At 39.9% G+C, this 21261-nt stretch overlaps 3 protein-coding genes across 3 annotated transcripts; all 3 read right to left on the bottom strand.

Annotated features, from left to right (window-relative positions):
• Positions 1–9197: 9197 nt before the first annotated feature.
• Positions 9198–11990, bottom strand: LOC128875240 (uncharacterized). The gene is made up of 8 exons (XM_054120675.1): positions 11524–11990; positions 11203–11362; positions 11022–11134; positions 10813–10944; positions 10526–10733; positions 10306–10450; positions 10120–10234; positions 9198–10030 (listed from the first exon to the last, which is right to left on the bottom strand). Exons 1-8 carry the CDS (start codon positions 11713–11715, stop codon positions 9875–9877), a joined length of 1221 nt encoding a protein of 406 aa, XP_053976650.1. The 5' UTR covers positions 11716–11990; the 3' UTR covers positions 9198–9874.
• A 640-nt stretch (positions 11991–12630) lies between these two features.
• LOC128875299 (larval cuticle protein 65Ag1-like) lies at positions 12631–13839 on the bottom strand. Its single transcript, XM_054120801.1, has 2 exons — positions 13761–13839; positions 12631–13028 (listed from the first exon to the last, which is right to left on the bottom strand). Exons 1-2 carry the CDS (start codon positions 13767–13769, stop codon positions 12684–12686), a joined length of 354 nt encoding a protein of 117 aa, XP_053976776.1. The 5' UTR covers positions 13770–13839; the 3' UTR covers positions 12631–12683.
• A 1913-nt stretch (positions 13840–15752) lies between these two features.
• On the bottom strand, positions 15753–16913 carry LOC128874236 (flexible cuticle protein 12-like). The gene is made up of 2 exons (XM_054118760.1): positions 16778–16913; positions 15753–16130 (listed from the first exon to the last, which is right to left on the bottom strand). Exons 1-2 carry the CDS (start codon positions 16784–16786, stop codon positions 15816–15818), a joined length of 324 nt encoding a protein of 107 aa, XP_053974735.1. The 5' UTR covers positions 16787–16913; the 3' UTR covers positions 15753–15815.
• Positions 16914–21261: the final 4348 nt, after the last annotated feature.

A 21261-nucleotide genomic window follows, 5' to 3' on the forward strand; every position in this document is an offset into this window, starting at 1 on the left:
GTTTGGTCAGCGCCTCTATCGGGAAAACGCTCAAGTTTGTCCTCAATAGTTCCTTCTGTTGCTGCTAGATGGTAATGTATCGACGTGTCGGTAAAAAAAACCGCGGAAATGGCGCCATCTAGCAGTGAAAAAAGGAACTATTGAGGACAAACTTGAGCGTTTTCCCGATAGAGGCGCTGACCAAACTCTGAATATTAGTTCGACCCTCTCGCCACTAGATGGCTTTGGGGTTGACTGTAAACACGCGCGAAATTTGAATTGGTTATGTAATCATTAAGAGTAATTTCTTAGTTTCAAGATGTGTTTATGCATTTCCAATAATTTAAAGCACGCAGCATTAATAAATAAATTGTAACAATTGTTCTTATTATCATGTACGTATTAAACAGCACAAGTAAACGCAAATACATAGGGTTTATTCGACAGAAAGAACTACAAAGACAAGATACAAATCTAAAGAACATTTACAAATACAAATAAAGGGAAAAGACACAAACAGGACGCAGAGGATAAAACAAGTCATAAAATGTTGTCACAGGAGATCGTAAATTGCAAACACCAGAACACAAAGGAGCACACGATACCATAGACCAGAGGCAACACACTCTCCCTGGAGAAAATCGAAAACTCATCCTGCAGCTTCTTCTTCTCAACTTGCAAACTTTTCTCACGAAACCTAGATATCAAACCATTTGGGATCTTCTGAACGCAGTATATTTGATTAACTTTTGCCCCTTCTGTTTCGTGGATGAGGAACTCCACCAAGGACTTCACGTCCTTCAACACAACGCTGCTCGATGATTCGACCACGTCAAGTACATTCCCATCGATCGAAGCATTTACAGTTGGCGTGGAAGTGGCCTTAAAAATTGCTTCGTCAGATTTACTGTCACGTTCAATTGAGTTTTCACTCGAAGATAAGACAACTTCCGGTTTCTTCAAAACCTCGATAGGCTCGATGTCGTGGTCGCTATCAAAACGGTCACAGCTTTTTGTTATAACGATATCGACGTTACTTTTGTACAGGGTTTTTAACAATTCCTTGCAACTTTCCACGTTTTCCTTTTCTGTTTTCTTGAGTTCGGTCTGATTTTTGAGTTTCTTCAGCTTGCCTTCCAAACTCTGCTTGTAAATGCCTATAGCTTTGTACACGTTTTGGGCTCGAATCGCAGCTATTTGCAAAGCAGCTATCGTTTCGCTAGAAAGTACTTTGAGAAGAGATTTATTCGATTCTTTGTCCTCTGTTTCATTCGAATTTAAACATTCAGAAGACAAATCCAAGGAGGACGTTGACGCGTCCAATTCGCAATGCATCGAGAACTCGTCCTGACACTGCATCTCATTTAACAATCGTTTCAACTGGTGATCATCCTTACCAATCGTTCTTTCGACACGTTTATCATCGCGTACCTTGACTGTTATCAAGGGTGAATTGAAGTTATGACAATCTTCTTCCGGGTTCTTTGGAAAATTGACTTCCGTTGCCACCGATTTCGAAACGTATGAAACTTTGATAGTTTCCGTGAAATTGTTGCTCTTAGGAGGAGAGTCTGTCATAGAAGAAATGTTTCTAAAGTTTTTGCATTTTTTAGGTGTCTTTTCGTGACACTCGCTGACCACGTGCTTAACTGAAGTAATTTCCGTTTGTGTTTCCATCTCCTGATGTTTCTTCGAAATGATCTCCTCAGGAATAGTTTGCAAGCTTTTGCTTGTAGTCCATTGGTAACTAGTCTGAGAAGACGCGTCGCTGATATTCCTCTCTGTACATGTTTCAGCATCGAGTTTTTTTGTAATAAATTCATTCGAAATCTTACCAATTACCTTTTGTTTACCTGTGAGGCTAAAATCTTCTTTCTTGCTCTCAGTGACTCTCTCCAACATTGTCACTGAACTGTCTGTAACATCTGGAACAGTGGCATCGATAGAGCTGACAGACTTCCTTGAACATTTACGTGTCTTCTGTCTGTCTTTCAGACGCTGTTCAGCTCTGTTCACCAAGTCTACGTCAACGCCCTGACTGCAAAGAAATTCTTTCAGTATGGTCAACGACAGTGAATGAGGATTCGTTCTTGATTTCTCTTCTGTAACAGGCGATAAGCTGAAGTTTTCTTCTTTTGTGGGCGATGGACACTTGGTCTCTTCTTTTCTAGCTGCTGATGGTTTGAGTGTTTCTACTCCGACGACAGGTAGATCCTTGAATGTTTCTTCTTCGACAACTGACGCATTCTTAGACTTCTCTTTATCAATCAGATTCTTAGATTTTTCTTTGTTACACTCTTGTGGATCGTCGATGCGATCAATGAAAGATACCTGTAAGTTGGCGTGCCTTCTGGACTTCTCTTCCTTCTGTTCCAAATTCGACGTGGACGAGAAAATAGAGTTGAAGGACGTCTGGCAGCACTTTGAAGATTCAACTGCAGTTGCACAGTCTGAGCTCGAGCTGAAGTCTGCCATGCAGCTTGCACTTGCTATGGAAATGAAACTGGAATACGGAGGGGATTTTTTTAGATCGACACCTACTCTAACATCCTTGACATCTTCTTTGTCATTTACAATGGGAAGTGGAGCAAAATCATGGGTCACAGAAGCTTCTGGAAGCTTTCTTATTAAATGATCGTTCTTATGAAGGATGGAGTCGACATCCCTCGTAGGCACTTCCTCGTGAATTTTATTTTCTTCCTTGACACCTGTTGGCTCCTTCAAACGATGAGAATTTGTTTCAGCTCGAATACGATAACAGTCCACTACGTTTTGAGCATTCTTGTCCCCTGTTTTCTCTATTGGCGTGGATTTTATAATATCCTCCAGTACCTGAAGAACTCTTGATTCCTTCGAGCTCTTCTGTCGACCCATCTTCTCCCACGACGACGTCTTCTCGCATTTCTTCGAGCATGCAGACTCTGAATGATGCAGAGTTTCGTTGCAGCCTTTCGACCAGGCTCTCAGAATTCCTGGTCTTAGTTTCAGTCTGGGGCTGGTCTTCAAACTTGTGTTGCTTCTCTTGCTAGAGACCTTGGAACCGTCTGGTTCCAGATTGCACACCATATCCTTCATCGAATACGTTTCTTGGGACACCCTTTTCCTGGATTCGCTCGCAACTCGTCTCTGTCTCGACTCTCTGAAAATAAAATTTGGAAAATGAAGCACGATGAATGTATTCTTAGTAAAACGTTGCTTTGAAAAAGAAGCCAACTGTTATTGGAAATTCGATAAACTTGAATCCTTAATTATTGTTTTCTTTGAACTATGAGTACGATATATGAGCTTTTCCACACCTATTAATATTGCAACTTACATAAAATTGTTGCACGTCTTCGTCGTACGCTTGCCGTTATCGTCTACAGTTTTCTGAACGTTCAACAAGTTCTTCTTGGATACGATACGGTCCAACGAATCTCCACGTTTGTTAGCAGGCATTCTGCGTGAGAATTTTCGTCGATTATTTAAAAAAAATGCATCAGAAGAAGAAGTAGAAGAGAACTTTATACTCTCACTTTATATTTTCGTTTGGTTGATTGGTCTTCTCCTTGGTGTGACAGAATGGGCGATATTTTTGCATCATCGTCGTTGCGCTACTCGACGATGGAAGTTTCACCGATCCACCAGGTCTCCAAACTGGCTGGGGATTGCTAGATGCACGGTGCTTCTGTCGCGAGATTGGCTGCTTCGATTGATTGAAATTTGCGCTCAACGTTGGCTTCTTCGCCAGTCTTCCCTTATCGTTCGTCCTCTTCTCGACGATTTTGCTTTGAACGGCTTCTAAAGATAAGACAGATCAAAGATCTTTCTATTGTTACATTCTCATTTTTTCCATTCACTTTATTTCTCACGTTCTTTATTTTTCAAATATTTATTTTCTTCCTTGCACTGTCAACTAGATAATGAGATGCTTTAAAAATTAAAAGTAGCTTCTTTTCATCACCTTGGGGTGCCAACTTGGTCTCTCGACTTCTGGGAGTAATCACCTGTTTCATAGACGTCTTGGATTTTGATTGTATCACCTGATTATTCGAATTTAAGACAGACATCTGCGTTTCGATGGAACTCTCTTTCTTCATAAGGTTCACCTTGGTGATTTTTGGTGGGACTCCATGCTTCTGTCTGAAACACCAACTTCGTTGTGTAAAATTAACCCACTATTTAAATACACGAGGATTATTTACTATTCACGATAAGCATTAATTGTTACAACAATTACTTTCTATCATTAGCAACCATATTCGTCGGCCTACGATTCGTTGAATTGTATTGTCGAGGATTTGGCACATTCTCCTTCTCTTCGTTCACAGCTATCACTCGTTCGATTGAGCTGAAGATGGATCCTATCACGCAGCCTATCTCGCGTGTCCAGCGGTCCCAGAACGTAGCGTCATCGTTCAGAATCCTTCTCTGAATAAATTAGAAGTATTTTGTAAATTCACCGAAAGATGAAAATGCTGAGCGTATATTAAGGCTTACTTCTTCATTTGCACTCTTTTCCCAAAGTAACTCTGGTTGCATGTGCTCTAGGCGACATTCTGTAAGTGAAAAAGATTCGTTATACTCAGAATATGAATAATTATTTGGTCCAGGAAAATGTTTTTCACCGTGTTGTTCGATGACGAGTTTATTTTTGTTCACAGCGTTCACCAACTGGACGACATACTGTGAAAAAAGTTCTGTGATCTCCGATTCAGCTTTGAAACTGTCGTTCGCACCGTAAATATAATTCCTGCACCTGTTGAGAACAGCTTTTAAATTTGTTGAATGTTCAGTTTATGTTAAATTTATTTTTTTGGCCAAACTTTTCAGAAAAAGAAGGTCAAAACTAAAAAGAGTCATTCTCAAGTGTACCTTTGAATGGTACTGTTTAACAGTCGCAACGTCATCTTCGAGCAAATAGAATCGACAGAAACGTCGCCATGTTGTTTCGTCCTGATGGACTCCATCCTTTCCCAATCGCTGGACAGCTGCTCGTAGATTTTCGTAAGAAGTTTGCATATCTTTGCATCCCCGTAATTAACATTCGATTGTTCCACGTTAAGAGACTTAAAATCTTCGACTAACAACTTCGCCATTTTCTTTTCAGGATCCCCCGTCAACGTTGTATCGATTTTACTCTTCTTGGGTAGGATCTCATCGGAGCTGACATCGCTTTTCTCTGGTTTACGCTTCTCGATAATTACCTTTATGCTCTTCTCATTGTTTCTGTCGGAATTCATTGTACCGAATTCATTTGAATTAATCGCTGTGTTTTTCATCGAAGAATCAGATCTCTTTTCTTCCATATCGTTCACTGTACTTTCCACCGACGACATATTCTTGGTATCCATGTGTCTTCTTACTGAATTTGGTGTGCTTTCTTTTATTTTTGTAGTCTCTATTGGAGATATATTTACAGTTCTTCCTTCAGAGCTCAGTCTTCTTTCTTTTACATCAATCACTGCAAGTGAAGACATGTCTGCATCTACGTTCCTTCTTTCAGACTTAAGCCTCTTTTCTTTTACCTCTACCACCGTACTCTTCGTCGATAGCAAACTATCTGCGTTCATCGTTCTTTTCTCAGTCGGTTTCTTGTCTCTCGTATCGATAACTGCATTCTCCATCGACGAAAAATCGGTTCCTAAGTGTTCGTAGCCGCTAGAATTGTTCAAGTCGAGCATCCATTTCGAAATTCCGCTTTCGCTCGAGTTCACAGAGTTTCCATCGTGCGTGGCACTGTTGAACGTACTCGATCCTACCTTGGAGAAAACGTCCTCTCCCAGGATAGAGGATTTCGACGATTCGTTGTCCTCTTTAGGAAAGGACCTCATCGAGCTTCCCTTTCGACTTGCGTCAGAGAATCGTCTATTGAAACCCAAATCCTTATTACAAGGATAGATCTCCACCAGTTCGAAAGGACAACTGAAGAGAGCGTCTCCAATGAGTCTGTCTTCGATTTTGCGTGCGTTGTGGGAAGATAAATAGCTTCCTTGCTTCTTGGACGAATAAGGGCTCTTCGAGGGTGTCGAGAAGTCAGGAGCCTTCGATGTAAGGCGCTCCTCGACGTTATCTTTAGAAACTTCATTTCCTCGTCTCGGAGAATTTTGGCACGGCGATTGAGGCAAATTATTCTTTATGTCCTTTCTGTTCAAGGTCGATTTGGAATGCATTGTCACCACAGTGGTACCTGAAGAGGTGTTCCCTCCTTGCAGATCAGAGATGCTCCTCGTCTTCATCGTGATGCTTATCTGCGCTTCGTCCCTCGAAAGATTCTGAATGTGCCTAATCGACGCTGAAGAGTTCTCATTTTTCCTTTGAACTCCGTTTACCTTCGAAAACTCCTGAAGAGGTTTTACCTCGGGCTGCAAAGATCCGTCGTAAAGTTGATCTGCATCGAACGTTGCGAGCATTGTCACGATAATGTTGCAAGATTGCAAGGGGATAGAGTCAGGGAACGATTATAAACTGTTTCGTGCAGAGAATATAATTTTGGTAGGGTTAAGAGAAATTTGGAAACGCCATCATTGAGTGCGTATTCAGATGTTCTTCGTGGTTCTCCTCGGTTCTCCTCGGTTCTCCTTGCTTTGCTAAGTTCGCGTGACACGAAACATTCTTTTATTTCGTTTCTGGAAACGATATTCCCAACCAAAACATGTTTCGGACAGGTTACGAGCGCGCAGCAGTTTTCTGAAAGATAAAAGGGGATCCAAGGATTACTTCTGGAACTGGCGAGGGTGTTCGAGGGGTTCCCAAGTTGCAACAGACCACATTGCGTGCCTACTTTTTTGCCATTGTACCCTGAGACCTCGTCAGCGTCCAAGGTACAGAATCGTGAAGAGATCAAACGCATCAACGGATTGTCAGTGTTCATTGGAGCCACAGAGCAGCAAATACAGAGCAAGGAAAGGGCTGATAAATTCAAAGACTCGGTATCGCCTTCTCGTCACGATAGGTACACCGTTAAATGTTGCGTTTGAGAGTTGAAGTCGCCAAGGAGAAATACAATGTGCTTTTTTTTAGCGATCGTAAGACTTGGTACAAACATATTCGGAGCTCCACTAAGAGGAAACCCGTTCGCCAGGGACCCATTTTCTCTAAGAAAGGGAAAGAAGTTGTATTCAATTTCCAACACTTTGTCGAACCGGAGCAAATCATCGAGGATTACGTGAGAGCCAATATTTACAACAAGTAAGATCTGTTTTATCGTGAACTGTGGCTATTTATGTAGTTGAACGATAATGGAGTATGTTTAATTCACGTTTGTTTTCATAACGCTGACCGGGCAAACAAAGTGTACAGACATAATGTTAGTACGCTCACTAAAGAAAAAGAACGTAGTCGAATTGCGATGCTTTGGAAACGACTGATTTGTGGAACTTCGCAGGCCGCGCCTGGTCAAAATTGATAAGAAAGAAACGCAGACATCAACGAGTCCCGAAGATCGAATCACCTCTGACGTGGATTTCCATCGCTGCAAATTGAAGCAACATTTTAAATGCAAGAAGGCCCAGCTGCATACGGATGTTGTTGAAAGGAGAGCGCCAAGATGGAAATTAAACAAAGTTAGATGCGTTAAATTAAATTTGTATTAATATTCTAAAATCGCTTGTAATGCCGTGGAAAACACTAACAGTCTACAGAAAGTGTGTCCAGAAAAGGGAGGAAGCCAACGAGGGTTACCGCCACGCACAATTTCGTGTACGAGTTCAATCCATTCGGAAATCCCAAATCAAGTTCGAAAAGCTCTGCTCCAGCAGGATCTCAAAGCTCCTCTAACATTGGCCAAGGAGGTAAACTTCTATCGACCGATTTATTTATTTATCAAAAATACTTAGGTAATACTTATACTTAAGAGACCCACGTTTAAGCAGTCATATATTTCCAGATTTCTCTGGCAATGGTCGAGCCCATCTGTCGAGTACGGCTGTTCTACCTAAATTGCAATCGCGCTGTGACTCCGCTCCAAACAAATTCGAAAAACTGGAAGATGTAACAAATTATAACAAGAGCACCAATTTACCTAATATAAAACAGCAAGGGAGAACAGAGGGACTGGCCATGGATCGCGATGAAAGACGTGAGATTGTATTACAATACTCTAATAAATATCCTTATTGTTCCACTACGTTTCTGACTAAATTTCGCCCCTCAAGGAAAACGGAATCCCGTCAGCGAGATCGATCGCGAAGTAGAGAAAGTGAAATCAGACTGGCACTCGTTGAGAGCTGGCAATCGATGGGCCAAAGGGAAGAATTTCATCTCGGGTACTCGAAGCAAAAAATTGTACGACACTCTGGACAAGATGTCACGAGAGATAGACAGAATTCAGAGATCGTACATGGATCCAAAATCGAACCAGCATTTGCAGCGAAGCGCGAACAAGGCGTTAATTGCTCCTCGATCTTTGTACGAAGAGAAAGTTGATGAAATCAGGGAAGTACTTTTCCCAAAGGGAAGTCCCTACGAGAAGTTAACCGACAAAAGAATAGTCGATGAAATTTCGAATGGTGCTCCAAGCAGCGCCTTGAAAAGCATCCATACGGACAAACAATTTGAAATGAGATCTCTGCTCTCTAATACGAGCACTAAGAACGTCAAGGATGCTCTTAAATCGAGTGGTCTATCGATGAACTTCAGAAAAGGGACTCGAGGGAATAGAAAACAGATGAGTTCCGACATAGAGCAATATTTGGAGAACTACATCAGCGATGCAGAGAGGAACTTTGTCAACAACGAGGAGTCGGAGAGAAAAGAATTGTTTTCGTCCCCAGAGGACCTGGCGCGAATGATGGAGAAATTAAACGTGCAATCTTTCGATTTTTACGACATGGATCGTGACTACGAGGAGCATTCTCCGTTAGGAGAAGATTCTCTCCCTGGGGTGAGAATTGAAAATCGTAATGTAAAAGATTGCTCAAGAATTAGAAGCATCGGTGTAGAAAGTTCGATAATGGATGTGAAAACTGAAAGTGGTAAAGCATCCAAGGAACCAGATACAGAAAATCTATTTGCAAGGAAAGATGATCGTTTAGTGCGAGACAGTAACGCATCATGCTTTGATACTTCGATACAAACTGGAACGACACCCACTCTCAGGGAAAACGCTTTCATAGAAATGGGAATGCATACATCGAGTACTGGTCTGCCTCGAAATGTATTGTCACGCGTGCTCCAGTCGGATTATTTGAAAAAGGATGCTTCACTGAAACCCATGTAGAATTGAATATTAAAAATAATAAAATTAAAGGTTAACTATTCTTTTTACAGATGTAATTTACATATTATAGAAAACATATTTTTTGTCATATATTCTAATACATTGTTTGCTTAATCATTAATAATATCTTTATGTTGACGGTGCTTTAAAGACATTTAAATGTATAATATGTGACAGGTAAATTTCTATGTATATATACAGTCTTATGTTATACAGAATATACATTCATTCTCTATATGACAAATGAATATTTCATTTGTTTTTGTTAATATTATGTCTGAACGTATCACAAAATCCTTCCCAGATCATTGTTAAAAAACATTTGAAAAAGTCGTAATTAATTAGGCTGTATTTTACATTCGATAATTAACACGATCAACCAATTCCACCGTGTGCATAAAGCTATGGCACTATTTGTAAAAACAACGATCCGCACTGACGTTGCAACTGTAAACTGAACAAGAGTATGAAATTTTCTCACAGCATACATACTCCGTATTCTGATACGTTTGTGAATAACCGACGTGTGATGTACAAATGTGCTATACCGGTGTTCCGATTAAAATTTTTTTTAAAAAGATCATGAACGACAAACACGATTCGAAGGTATATTTTCGCAGCAAGTTCTTTAATGGTCGTATCAATCTTCAGAGTTTGACGATGGTCACTCGCAACAGTCCTTCCCGACGGAACATATCACAATACTGGAAGCGCAGAGCTGTGACTCTGATATATGATGGCCCCCGTGAAATTGATCGCCGCAGCCAAAACGAAAACGGGCATCCATCGACCGCTCGATGCAGTCACCAATTCAGCCGTCAATGGTCCGCACAGGATACCTGGTATGGTTGCCTAATCAGAAAATACAATCGATTGTTTCCTTTACTTATTCGTAACAGATAGTATTTATTCAAATAATGTTAATTAAACTTGATACTTACGATGGTATTGGAAACCGCAAAAGTAATTCCCGCGTGATTTGGTGCTATATCCGCGTGATTGCTAAGATGGCCAGCAGAGTTACACGCGCAAAGTCCCATGGATATCGAAACGAAGCTACGATAGAGAAAGTCGAAATTAATAATAAAAGTTATTTGGTAGTTTACATAGTAAGTTTTAATATTAACATCACTGCAGCAAGTAGGTTGTCCACGGCGCAGAACGCTAATAAAAATGCGCCGGGACCGACTAGGCCTATATTCGTCATTAATCTTCTCACGGACAAGATGGGCCACCTTTTCTGTATGAGATTGTCGGCACTGTGTCCAGCAACTGCAAGAGAACAATATATTATTCCTACAAGAATTGTACGGCTTTTATATTAAATACAACTTAGACGATACTTACCGATACCAACGAGAGAATTTACAATGTAGGGAAGCGCTGTCAAGCTAATACTTTCTTTATTAGCAGACAGATTTCTGGACAAGTAAGTTGGCAACCATTGCATTATTATGTAGTTACTCCAATTCATTGCGAAATGTGCTATGTACAGTGCCCATAAAGGCCAATGTGAAATAAATTCGATCCAACGCAAACTTCTATTTTGCGTTACCTGAAAAATAAAAAACCGTCGGTTAGTCGCTCGGACTCGTTCTTACATTGACTACTAATTTAAAAAACAGAGTAACTACCTTAGGTACAAATAATGGAATCTCGTCTTGGGAATTAGTTTCATGATACAGTATTAGCCATAAAAACGCCCATATGATACCAAAAGATCCAAATAAGTAAAATCCTGTTTGCCATGCTAAATTTGCACACAACTGAAAGCATTTTGTGTATTTTAAATGAAATTCATTAATCAGGGCACATAAGTAAATTATAGACTAATGAAACTTACAATAGATGCAACTACTTGTCCAACTGAACCAGCAGCTACAAGGTATCCAAATGCACGAGAACGTTCCTCTACAGGAACATTATGAGCAAACAAGTGAAAAATAACTGGCAGACCTACAAAGAATATAATTCTAGATCTACCAAAACAAAGTTTCAGTATTCTACATGTAACCATACTTTACCTAGACCTTCTCCCAGTCCTAGAACTACCCTACAAATTATGAGCAATGGAACTGATTGTGCCAAAATTGGAGTAATGACTGTACTAATAGACCATAGTAGCACCGCTAACATTAGTACCGTTTTGCATCCAAACCGGCTTGCAGTATTTGCACCAATAATCTAATTGGACAGAAAGATTAGAGAAACTTGTCACATATGGTATGGTAAGAAACAATATGCTCCCTAACGGATACTCAACAATTCGTTAAATTAAAATGGAGTGGAAAGTCGTAAGTGTGAGTTAATAACGAGTTATCTGAATATCAAATACTCCATCGTACCTGACTAGTAAAATAACCAACGGCAAACGCGGAAAGTATCCAACCTTGCCAATGCAAATTCCATTTGAATTCATCCGTCATACGGACGATTGCTATAGGCATTATAACACGATCCGCAGCGTTTATAAAATTCGCGGCAGAACACAATGCCACGATCCGCGATGTTCGCGGCAGCATTCGAAATTTCGGCATGCTTAGCTAATTTTTATCAACCGCATCGCACGACCGCTTTGCGCGATTCTAACCCCAATTGACACGTAGGTTAAAAAACTTCCGACGACACGATTGTCACGGGAAGTCTGTCGTCGTCGCCAGGGAACATTGTAGCTGCTCGTTCAATATTTGCAAACGATCTAACAAAATCAACAAGTTCAATAAAAGGTATCACAAAAATAATTCATATTGTGTGAAGTAAATACACACGGGACGCGACGTGTCAAATATAATGGTTAAGTGCGACACAGCTAACTGAGCGGCTGAGTGAGCGGTTTTAGTACTAGTGGCGCCATCGGTGTCAAAACGCCCAAGTTTGTAGTAAAAAATAGTTCCCATTGTTATTACTAGATAGAGCCACTAAAAATTTCTAACTGAATATTTTCTTTTTATAAATGCCTAATTAATACAATTTGTTGTTTTATAAAAGTGCGATATAATAGTTAATATGCCAGATTATCATTTCTATGAATAGTTATAATTTGATTTCTGAATAATTAACGACCCCTTTAGTTACTGGCGCCATCTAGTCAAAATAGAGGAAACTATTTTCACTACAAACTTGGGCGTTTTGCCGCCGATGGCGCCGCTATCTAAATTGACCAAAAAAAAACCGCCAAATTTAAAATATGTACGTGATTCTTTTTACCAGCTTATGTTTCATTTAAGCGATGATTTTACTGTAAAACACTTGTTATGTCAAAGAGATTTCTTAAAAAGGATAGATGTTAATTGTAGAACACAGATGCACAGTTATCTAATTTATTAAACATTAACATTAACATTAAACATTAACAGAACTGGGCTTGATATCGATCATAGGTGTGATATGTACAGCTGACCTCGAAGAAGAAAGTCAAAGTAATTCGTATTTATTTTCCAGTGTAACTGTTGTCCAGTGTATCGTGGCAATTGTTGATCTCTTATTCGTCGAAGGGTTGTGAAGTTTAAGCGTGGGGAAGATGTGCGCCTTCGGGGTGGAAACCATTTTCGTCAGCGATGTAGTTCACCGTGTACGCAACGTTGGTAATTGGGTCGACGAACGAGAAGCTGCCGTGAACCTTGAGGAAAGGACCCTCGGTACCACCAGACGGGACAAGCTCCGCGGATTCTTGTTTAGATTGTCCGTCGGAAAGCTCGTAGCCATAGTTGTAATTGCCTAGGCCTACGTTATCGGAAGGACTCTCTTTAAGGAGCACGATCTCTTGATCTTGTTGACGAACCAGGGTGGGACCTGTTACGGTTGCTGGGGCTGCCATAACGGCGGCGACGACGGCGACAAAAACAATGATCTGGAAAAAAATAAAATAATGTATTAGACTGTGGTAGAATTTATGAATAATACGGTTATTGATTGACGATGTAAATTGTTTATAGAAAAAGTTGACATTATGGAGTCCTTATTGGTCACCTGATGCAAAGGAAGATTATATAATTCATGTTTGCACTAAATAAATAGAATGAAAATAATTATCATATTTGATACTGTTCTATCTGTTCAAAATTAGTAATGATTAGACTGTGGATTTTATGCATTTATGGTGTCCAGCGATACGGTACCAAGACAGGTATAAATACGGTATTAACGTGAAAAAAATATACCGCTATGTATTAGGTTGTCCCGAAAGTTTCTTTCTCGAGTTGCACTCAATTATTTTATGTGGTCGTGTTTCTATAAATAGACAATCTAATTTCATAGATATTCATGTTGTAACAGTAATGGAGCAAAATGAATCGTGCACAATTCAGTAATGTAACATAAAACATAAACTATTGTGCATGTATTACTTATTAATAAAGCGAAAGAAACTTTTGGGATAACCTAATACATTGAATATATTCTACAATTTATGTGTTTGTACCACGTATGCTAACAATCATATTAGAATTTATGTAGCAATATGTATATTATAGATTGTTTAAATAGATAGATAGTTTAAATTCACTTTGATTAATATCAATTAAAATCGAGATCGAGATAGAATCGAATTCACGATCACTGCACCGCTGTCTGAAATACGTACGGTTTTCATTTTTGTTGGAGGTGTGCGTGGCTTGTCTGATCTAGAAGACTGATGTGGATCCTCCGAATCGACACGAAATTTATAGTGATCCTCCTCCTGCCAAAATTCGCACTGGTCCACGATAAATTCACCTTTCACCTTTCCTTGTTATATTAGGGGTCTGATCGTTCCATAGGCTGACCTTCGTCGTAAAAGTCTGCGAGCCTCTGGCGAAATTGCAGTTCTCCAATTTTTTTTTATAGCATTTCGCATCGGTCGTTCGAAAAGCCACGGAACTGTGAAATTATTTGCGTGGTAGGAATCTACATTTTACAAGCCAGGACCCAATGTTACTTAAACGCGAAAAGAAGAATCACGTTAAGTTATTAAAGTTATATATTAGTATACTAAAGTGAGATTTAACGTAAGAAGTATCGATACAAAAAGGACTCAGGACTAAATTAATTCATGTAAAAATCTCTATTAATAAAAGAAAATACATAGGAATTGAAAGGTATTTCATGAACGATATTAAATAATGAAATCCATCGATAACGGAGGAAAATCGAAGAACAAAGACGTAAGAGAAGAAATTCCTTTGTGTGATCTATCGAAATCGAAGTATCATTTCTAAACTATAATTTCACTCTATCGCCTTGTCACCTTTTCCCTTCTGCAACGAAGGTAGAGAGACATTAACCGCAGACGTAACCTTTCGGATGGTTAATAATAGTAGAATCTGCAAAATAATGCGCATAATAAAATGTCATCTGTATATTTATAGATTCCCATGTCGATGCGATGTACCCAATAAGACGATCGATAAATCCTATCGTTCGACAATGATGACAGTCTTCATCCACGTCCTTTGGGAAAGATACGTCAGACGAACCCCGAGCCCTGAAGGTACCGCGGGAATAATCGATTTCCAAACATCGGTTATCGACGAATCAAGGAAAACCGGTCATACGAACTTTTACGGCGCATACCATTACGACATCGACTCATCAACCGCCTAATTATCTCCGCAGTTGCTCATCATCGCGAACAGTCTGTGGCAATACATGAAATTGACACTTCGTGGGACATCGGGCGCTAACAAGCTCCTCAATGCTTTTTTCTCGCGACATTATCGCCCCTATTACAATTCATCTTACGCTGATTTATTTTATTCTTGAGGTATTCTAGTCGTAGAAGTTCATTCGAGACTGGATTAATTGGTGTCTTAGGTGCTTCCGAAGGTTGTCATGCTATTCATTGTGAAGCTATGTGTCTATATATCTGTGAATCCTAGAGGGAAATAAATTTTATGTAGACAAGTTGGGTGACACTATCTCTGGGTCGACTGATGCAGCGAAGTATCAATGAAATCTTGGTTTTCTGAAGTAGTCTCCATTCATCATTTTTTGTTTGTTAGTTTGTTTCATTTTCAGCTGATCTGTATGGACACTGCATTGTCCTGAATTCTTTGATTAATTTTGTTCTGCTCTATTGTTGTTTACTCTATTATTCACAAATACTAGGAAACGTAATAAAAATTGCATAGACAAAATTATACTTGTAAAACATTTTATTGCGTACACCTATCAATTTCTATTCTGACGACAGACTTATTTCTAAACGTAAACTTTAATTTCTCATCTTGTATCGATACCTAGTTTTTGTGCGTCTACAGTGTTGACTAGGTATTAATTTTAATAAGTGTAGGATTATCGATATTAGATCATCTATTTGAACTAAAAATAATCTTATAGTTGATATACTAAATACTATATAATATATTTTTTAATACTACGATCACTTTCAAACATTGTTTCAATTATAAAATAATGATCTCAATTTATAGTTTCATCATTTTAACGTAGATCTCGTCTTCTTAAGAGTTTCCATGATTAAAAGTATGCAAAAAGCATACGTAACTTAATTAAAAATTGATAACAGAGGAATAACGTAGAAATAGCAGGGGAATAGTAATCTAGGAATGGTGATGTAACTTAAATTAAAGAAATTATAATAGAAGATTGATTCGGTAGCCAGGTACTTAAGAGCGAAATTTATTTAAACGAGAGGTACAATTTACGAGGGGATGTGCTCGCCCTGTGGGTGAAAACCATTCTCATCAGCGACATAATTGACCGTGTATCTGACATTGGTCAAAGGATCGACCCAAGTGAAGCTTCCACGAACAGCGAGTGCTTCGTTCTCGGTTCCAGCGTTGATCACGTCAGCGGTTTCTTGGTGAGACTGGCCATTCGAGAGCTCGTAGCCGTAGTTGTAACCTCCGAGGCCGACGTTGTCGGAAGGTGTCTCTTTTACTAGCACCACCTCGTCCTGGTGCAGGCCCTGTGGAGCAGCGTACGCGACGGCGACGACGAAGGCGAAAGCAACGATCTGCGAAGAAAAGCGAACGATTAACACCTGCACCAGGAAATGGAGACGAAAGGTGTTGGTGGAGGTTGGCTGAAGGAATCTCGCTAATTCTCGAGGCACGCGTCGACTAATAGAACTAGAAATGGACAGAATTTGATTCGACTTTTATTATTAATAAATGGGTGTAGAGACTAGGTAAACACCTGTAATCACTTGGACCTTTTCTGATCACTAAATAGATAACTTGTAAAATTCGTGTCGACTCAACGTGAAATATTTAATTCTAAAACTGTAATTTTAATTCAGCAGTAGCTTCATCTCCATTCACGTTCGTTATCTAGATAAAGATTTTGCCCATCCCCGCGGTCTTCCATCTGGTTTTCTTACGTAAAACCGAGATCCGTTATCCAGCGATTTTCTTAAAACAAATCCACGGCGTTCCTGCATCTCATCGGGAGAACAATGATAGCGATTTAACCGAGCAATTGCGAACGGTATCAGTGTATCGTTAAATGGTACGTAACGATGCCTAGCGGCGCGTTAATTACGCGCTCGTAACCACAGTACGATCGTGAACAATGATTTCGAGCACGTGGATGATTCAGAATTTGTTAAATTTCACTCGTGTATCCGGTTGTGTGTGTTTACTAGACGAAGTGGACACGCACCAGCTTCATGGTTGGTCGAGTTGGATTTGTTTCTTGCTCCTCGAGGAAGATGAGACGGTTGCGACCCTGAGGTGAGCTAGATCACGATACTGAACCCGTGGTGGTCCACGGGGAGATTTTATAGTCGGATTTCGATACGAACGTTGCCCCTTCCAACGTTCTGCTGGCACCCGAATATTCTCCTGGGCCACGATGTCGAAATCCCCGAGTGGCATTGGCCAGGTGGCGGTGGCAGAACGATGACCGACAATGGAAGAGGCGGTGAATGTCAGACAGGAATTCGAGGAAGAGCAGCCAAGAGCGAAAATCGCGGTTTCACCATGACCGCGTCTCGCCAGGTCTTCGGGAGCCTGACCAAAATTGGATGGAACAATGGGTGCAACGTCGGGAAGCCCTCAGAAAACACGTGTGCTGAGGGTATACCGAGTCCAGAGAACGATTCCTTATGGGGACCAGGCAGCAAATTGTTCTGAAGGGGAGATTATGAAGTAGAGACTGAATTACAATCTAATTTCTCAGGATAATAATAATAACTAGGTATTGCAACTATTTATACATGGAAGGTAGAAGAGCTGAAAGACACCACTATTACATTATTGTGTAATGGAACAACACACAGGTCTTTGCAAATTTCGATAATTCATCTGAAAATAAGTAACGTTTACGTGGAACATTCTTCATTATTCTACATTATCACACTTAATTCGAGGAGGACAGCAGGTCAAATACTCCAACATGAATTAGATATAGAATATACAAGGATATAGAGTATTTTGATCTTCTTTATCGTGAAGTGTTGCAAGCTGTATTTTATATACGAACAATCAACGAGATACATCTTCGGCTCATCGATATGGCTGAAGGTTCGCGTTACGTAACAGAGGCTCCCAGCGTCTAAAGGACCCCACACGCAACTCGCTACAAATCGAAATTGGTCTGCTGTTTCGACACCGCGGACCTTCCAGCGCGTTTGCATATTTTACAAATTGATCGAAGGCAGAAGATCCGGAGGTCACGCAACAGGTTTCCTCCCGAATGCTGAATTTCGATGGAAGATGGAAGGAGTCTGTCCAGCTTCGACGTGTACATCAATTTTTACCTGAAATTTATTCGCACTTGAACTTTGAAAAATATTGCAGCAATGAAATATAAATAGACGAATACTTCTAGGTATCGTCTAGGTATCGTCTATTTATTTCCAAATGTTCAGTCGTCGATTTAATAGATATAAGGATTCTACTTTATTGCAGAGATAAAAAAAATCCAAAAGTAAGCGATTAGTGTCATTTCTTTCGACAAATTACTTTTTAGAATGTCAAGTAAATGCCAATGTAAATGGCAACCTTGGCGTGTCGATTCAGTCTATCGAAATCGCGTCAACGTAAGACGTAATTGGCACCGTATCCCATGAAAATTGATTGTAATTCGTGTCATTATTTTCCATCAAGTAGTCCGACACAATCGACCAATCTTTATTTTGAAAAACGTTGACCGTTAAATAATACTCTTCGACGACCTACAACTCTTCAGGTCCCGCTTGTTATAGCAAAACAGTCTTAAACAAAAATAATAGACACCCACTGTAATTAGCTCGAGGCCTCGATAAACCCAGCAATAATTTATTTTTACGTTTCAACGCACTTCTAAGACTCTCGGTACTCGGCATACGTTATTATTAACAATTCAACGTCCGAGTTTCGTTCCAAAGTCGACACCATGGCGCAATGGCGACACTTTAATTGCTCCAGCGGCACGTATCCCTCGCGCTAGAATTTGCACGATCATCAAAACATCGCGCTTCACGGAATCAATGCGTTTAAATCTTGCAAATATATTCAAAGCCGTAAAGGTTAAAAATAAAGAAGAACGGGTAGTATACATCGCGTCGACGCGACCTTGTCTATACGTTCTTCCGCGTGGAGAAGTTAAAACGCGTTCCCCATTGTCTAACCGTTCGACTTTAACGCGAGCACGGTGAAAGATAATACACGCAGGAGCTTTGAAAAAGAAAGTGGTCGGTGTTACGTAAGACGATCGCTTATGCTAATGCTCGAAGCGTGGCGGAGAGGAACGAGTCGGCGGTGGTAGGAGAAGAAGATGAGTCCTCCGCGATCCGAGAAGATCTATGTTGTCTGTGTCACGCGCGCGCGCTTGAATTTTTTTTCTACTTTTTATATCCTTGTAATTGATCGAAAGCTGTGGAACGAAGACGTAATCGAAGGTACGCAGGCTCGTTTTGTGCTCCAAGACTTGTTGCCGCGTAGTTACGTCGGCGTGTTTGACGTTCTCGATTATCTTCGCATCCTTCGTGGGCGCAGCTTCTTCGTTTACTTGTTCGAGCTGCGAAAACAGGTGAATAGATACTCTTCGACAACTTTGTATTATGCAACGTGCACAACAAAAAGAGTTCCTTGTTTGGATTCCTTTTAGCGTGTTTTAATTTTCGTTCCCTGTCGATATTTAACTAAATGAATTTAATACATGAAGCTAAACGTTTGATTATAAATATGTACGTGAATAAACTGTATACATTGAAACATTCAACCAAGTGACGCTATTTCTCGTTATTTAAAATATTGTGTTCCAGAAATGTATACTTAACACGAATTGTCTATACAGGTTTGTATAATGAAGATTCTATCTCTTTCGGTCCTCATCGATTTCGTTCGTGCATACTTTCAGCGAAATTTCCGTTGATCAGGTTTCGTTGAGTGGTTTCCTCGTGTCCTCTGCTCATTGTAAATATAGATGCCACGACATTAGATAATCGGTTCGAGTTCGTATAGGCTCGTGCATCGGGTCGTGACTTTTTCCTTTTTGCTCGGCTCGTCGTGAGGCGCGACGATATTGTATAATCGATTGTGCACGAAGCGGAGGAGGATCCTCTCGATTGGAGGGCAAAAAGTTCCGATCAATAACGGATTCAGTGTAACAGCAGAATGCGCTTGCCTAATAAAATACTCGAGGGGCCAATGAACCATTTACGTACAGGATCTCCTTATACGTATACCATCAAGAAATAGTGCTTAATGTCTTTTTCAAATAGACAATCATCACTTTCTTGAACCAAATACTTCATTGATTAGAAGAATGCTTTGAAATTTGTTGTATAAAATACTAATTTATTTAAACTATTTCAATCCCTTTTGAGGTATTTTTGGTATCTGGAAATATTATATTTAATTATAAATTTATCGAGTTGAATAATACTATTTAAAACAAAGACAATAGAATATAACAAGAAACAATGTTTCATGTTAATTTCCTTTCCTCTTAGGTAGAAATAAGTTCCGAGTGTTGGACGATTTATGCCCAAAGCACGCATAGTATATAATACGTTAGAATTTCCAAGACGTTAAGCACCTAGACGACGTAGCGATAAAGTTATGCGAACTTTGGTCCTCCATCCATTTTGAACAATATTTTTCACTCTGCTAGAACACGAATTTCTGTTTCAACGATGAAAGTTATCCTGCTTTGGGTGACACATTGGAGAGAAGCATTGCCTAAGAAAGATAATAAATTAGAATCAAAATCGGAATATGCAAATTAAAATTCGAGAAAGTTTCCTTTACCATTTAGTAGTAGAATCCTCGGCTACGTAGATAACCGAAATGTGGAGTTTCCATTTAGCATCCATTCCATCTCAGACGATGGCGCTTACCACGCATTGAAGTCACCCAAGCGGCGTACGCATTGAACTCACTCAAGCGTCGCTCGCGTTATTCGCGATTTAATTCCACGAAAACTGGTTGCGCTATCGATTTGAAACTTTTCATTTTGGAATTTACAGCGCATTAACTTGTGAATATAAAAATTATTAAAGGTTTCTAAAGGACTTTATATTTATTTAACCTTATTTTAAATCTGGATAATACTACTCGAAGCTTAGAAATTAAACTTTGAGGAACAATGTGGACCAGGTGATTCTTTATGTTGTTGAATTGTTGATTTATTACTCTGAGACCTGTTCTTTAAACTCAAAAGAGAAGAGTCTGGGAGCTATCAGCTTTGGCAAACTGGGCGGCCAATCAATGTCGCCACTTTCGGAGACCAGACGTCTTGGAAACACGTCTCTCAGACGTTGTATCGTATCATGTCGCATATTTCCAGACCAAACTCGTGTATTCCGTGGGATAACGATCTTTCTCATTGCCATCTTCAAAGGAATACAGGCCAATGACACCTCCAACCCAAATTCCGCGCTAAATCATCGCTCTACGGTGATGCAATGGTCGTTTATGAATCATACACGAGTTTTTTTTACAACAGCTATTCTGTTATTAACAAAGCCAAAGGTTCAAATGGACCCCGCCAGTCGTTATAATACTTCCCTCATAAAACTCAGGGTCGTCGTTAATTCCACGTCAAAACTGTGAAAGCTATTAACTGCCTATTTTTAAGATAGCTACATAATTTCGTTTAAGTCTCACAGGGATGCTGCCTCGCATCCATCGGCGATATCTTCGTAACCTATCTCGCAG

The sequence above is a fragment of the Hylaeus volcanicus genome, chromosome 1 (assembly GCF_026283585.1).
Source record: "Hylaeus volcanicus isolate JK05 chromosome 1, UHH_iyHylVolc1.0_haploid, whole genome shotgun sequence".
Classification (NCBI taxonomy): domain Eukaryota; kingdom Metazoa; phylum Arthropoda; class Insecta; order Hymenoptera; family Colletidae; genus Hylaeus; species Hylaeus volcanicus.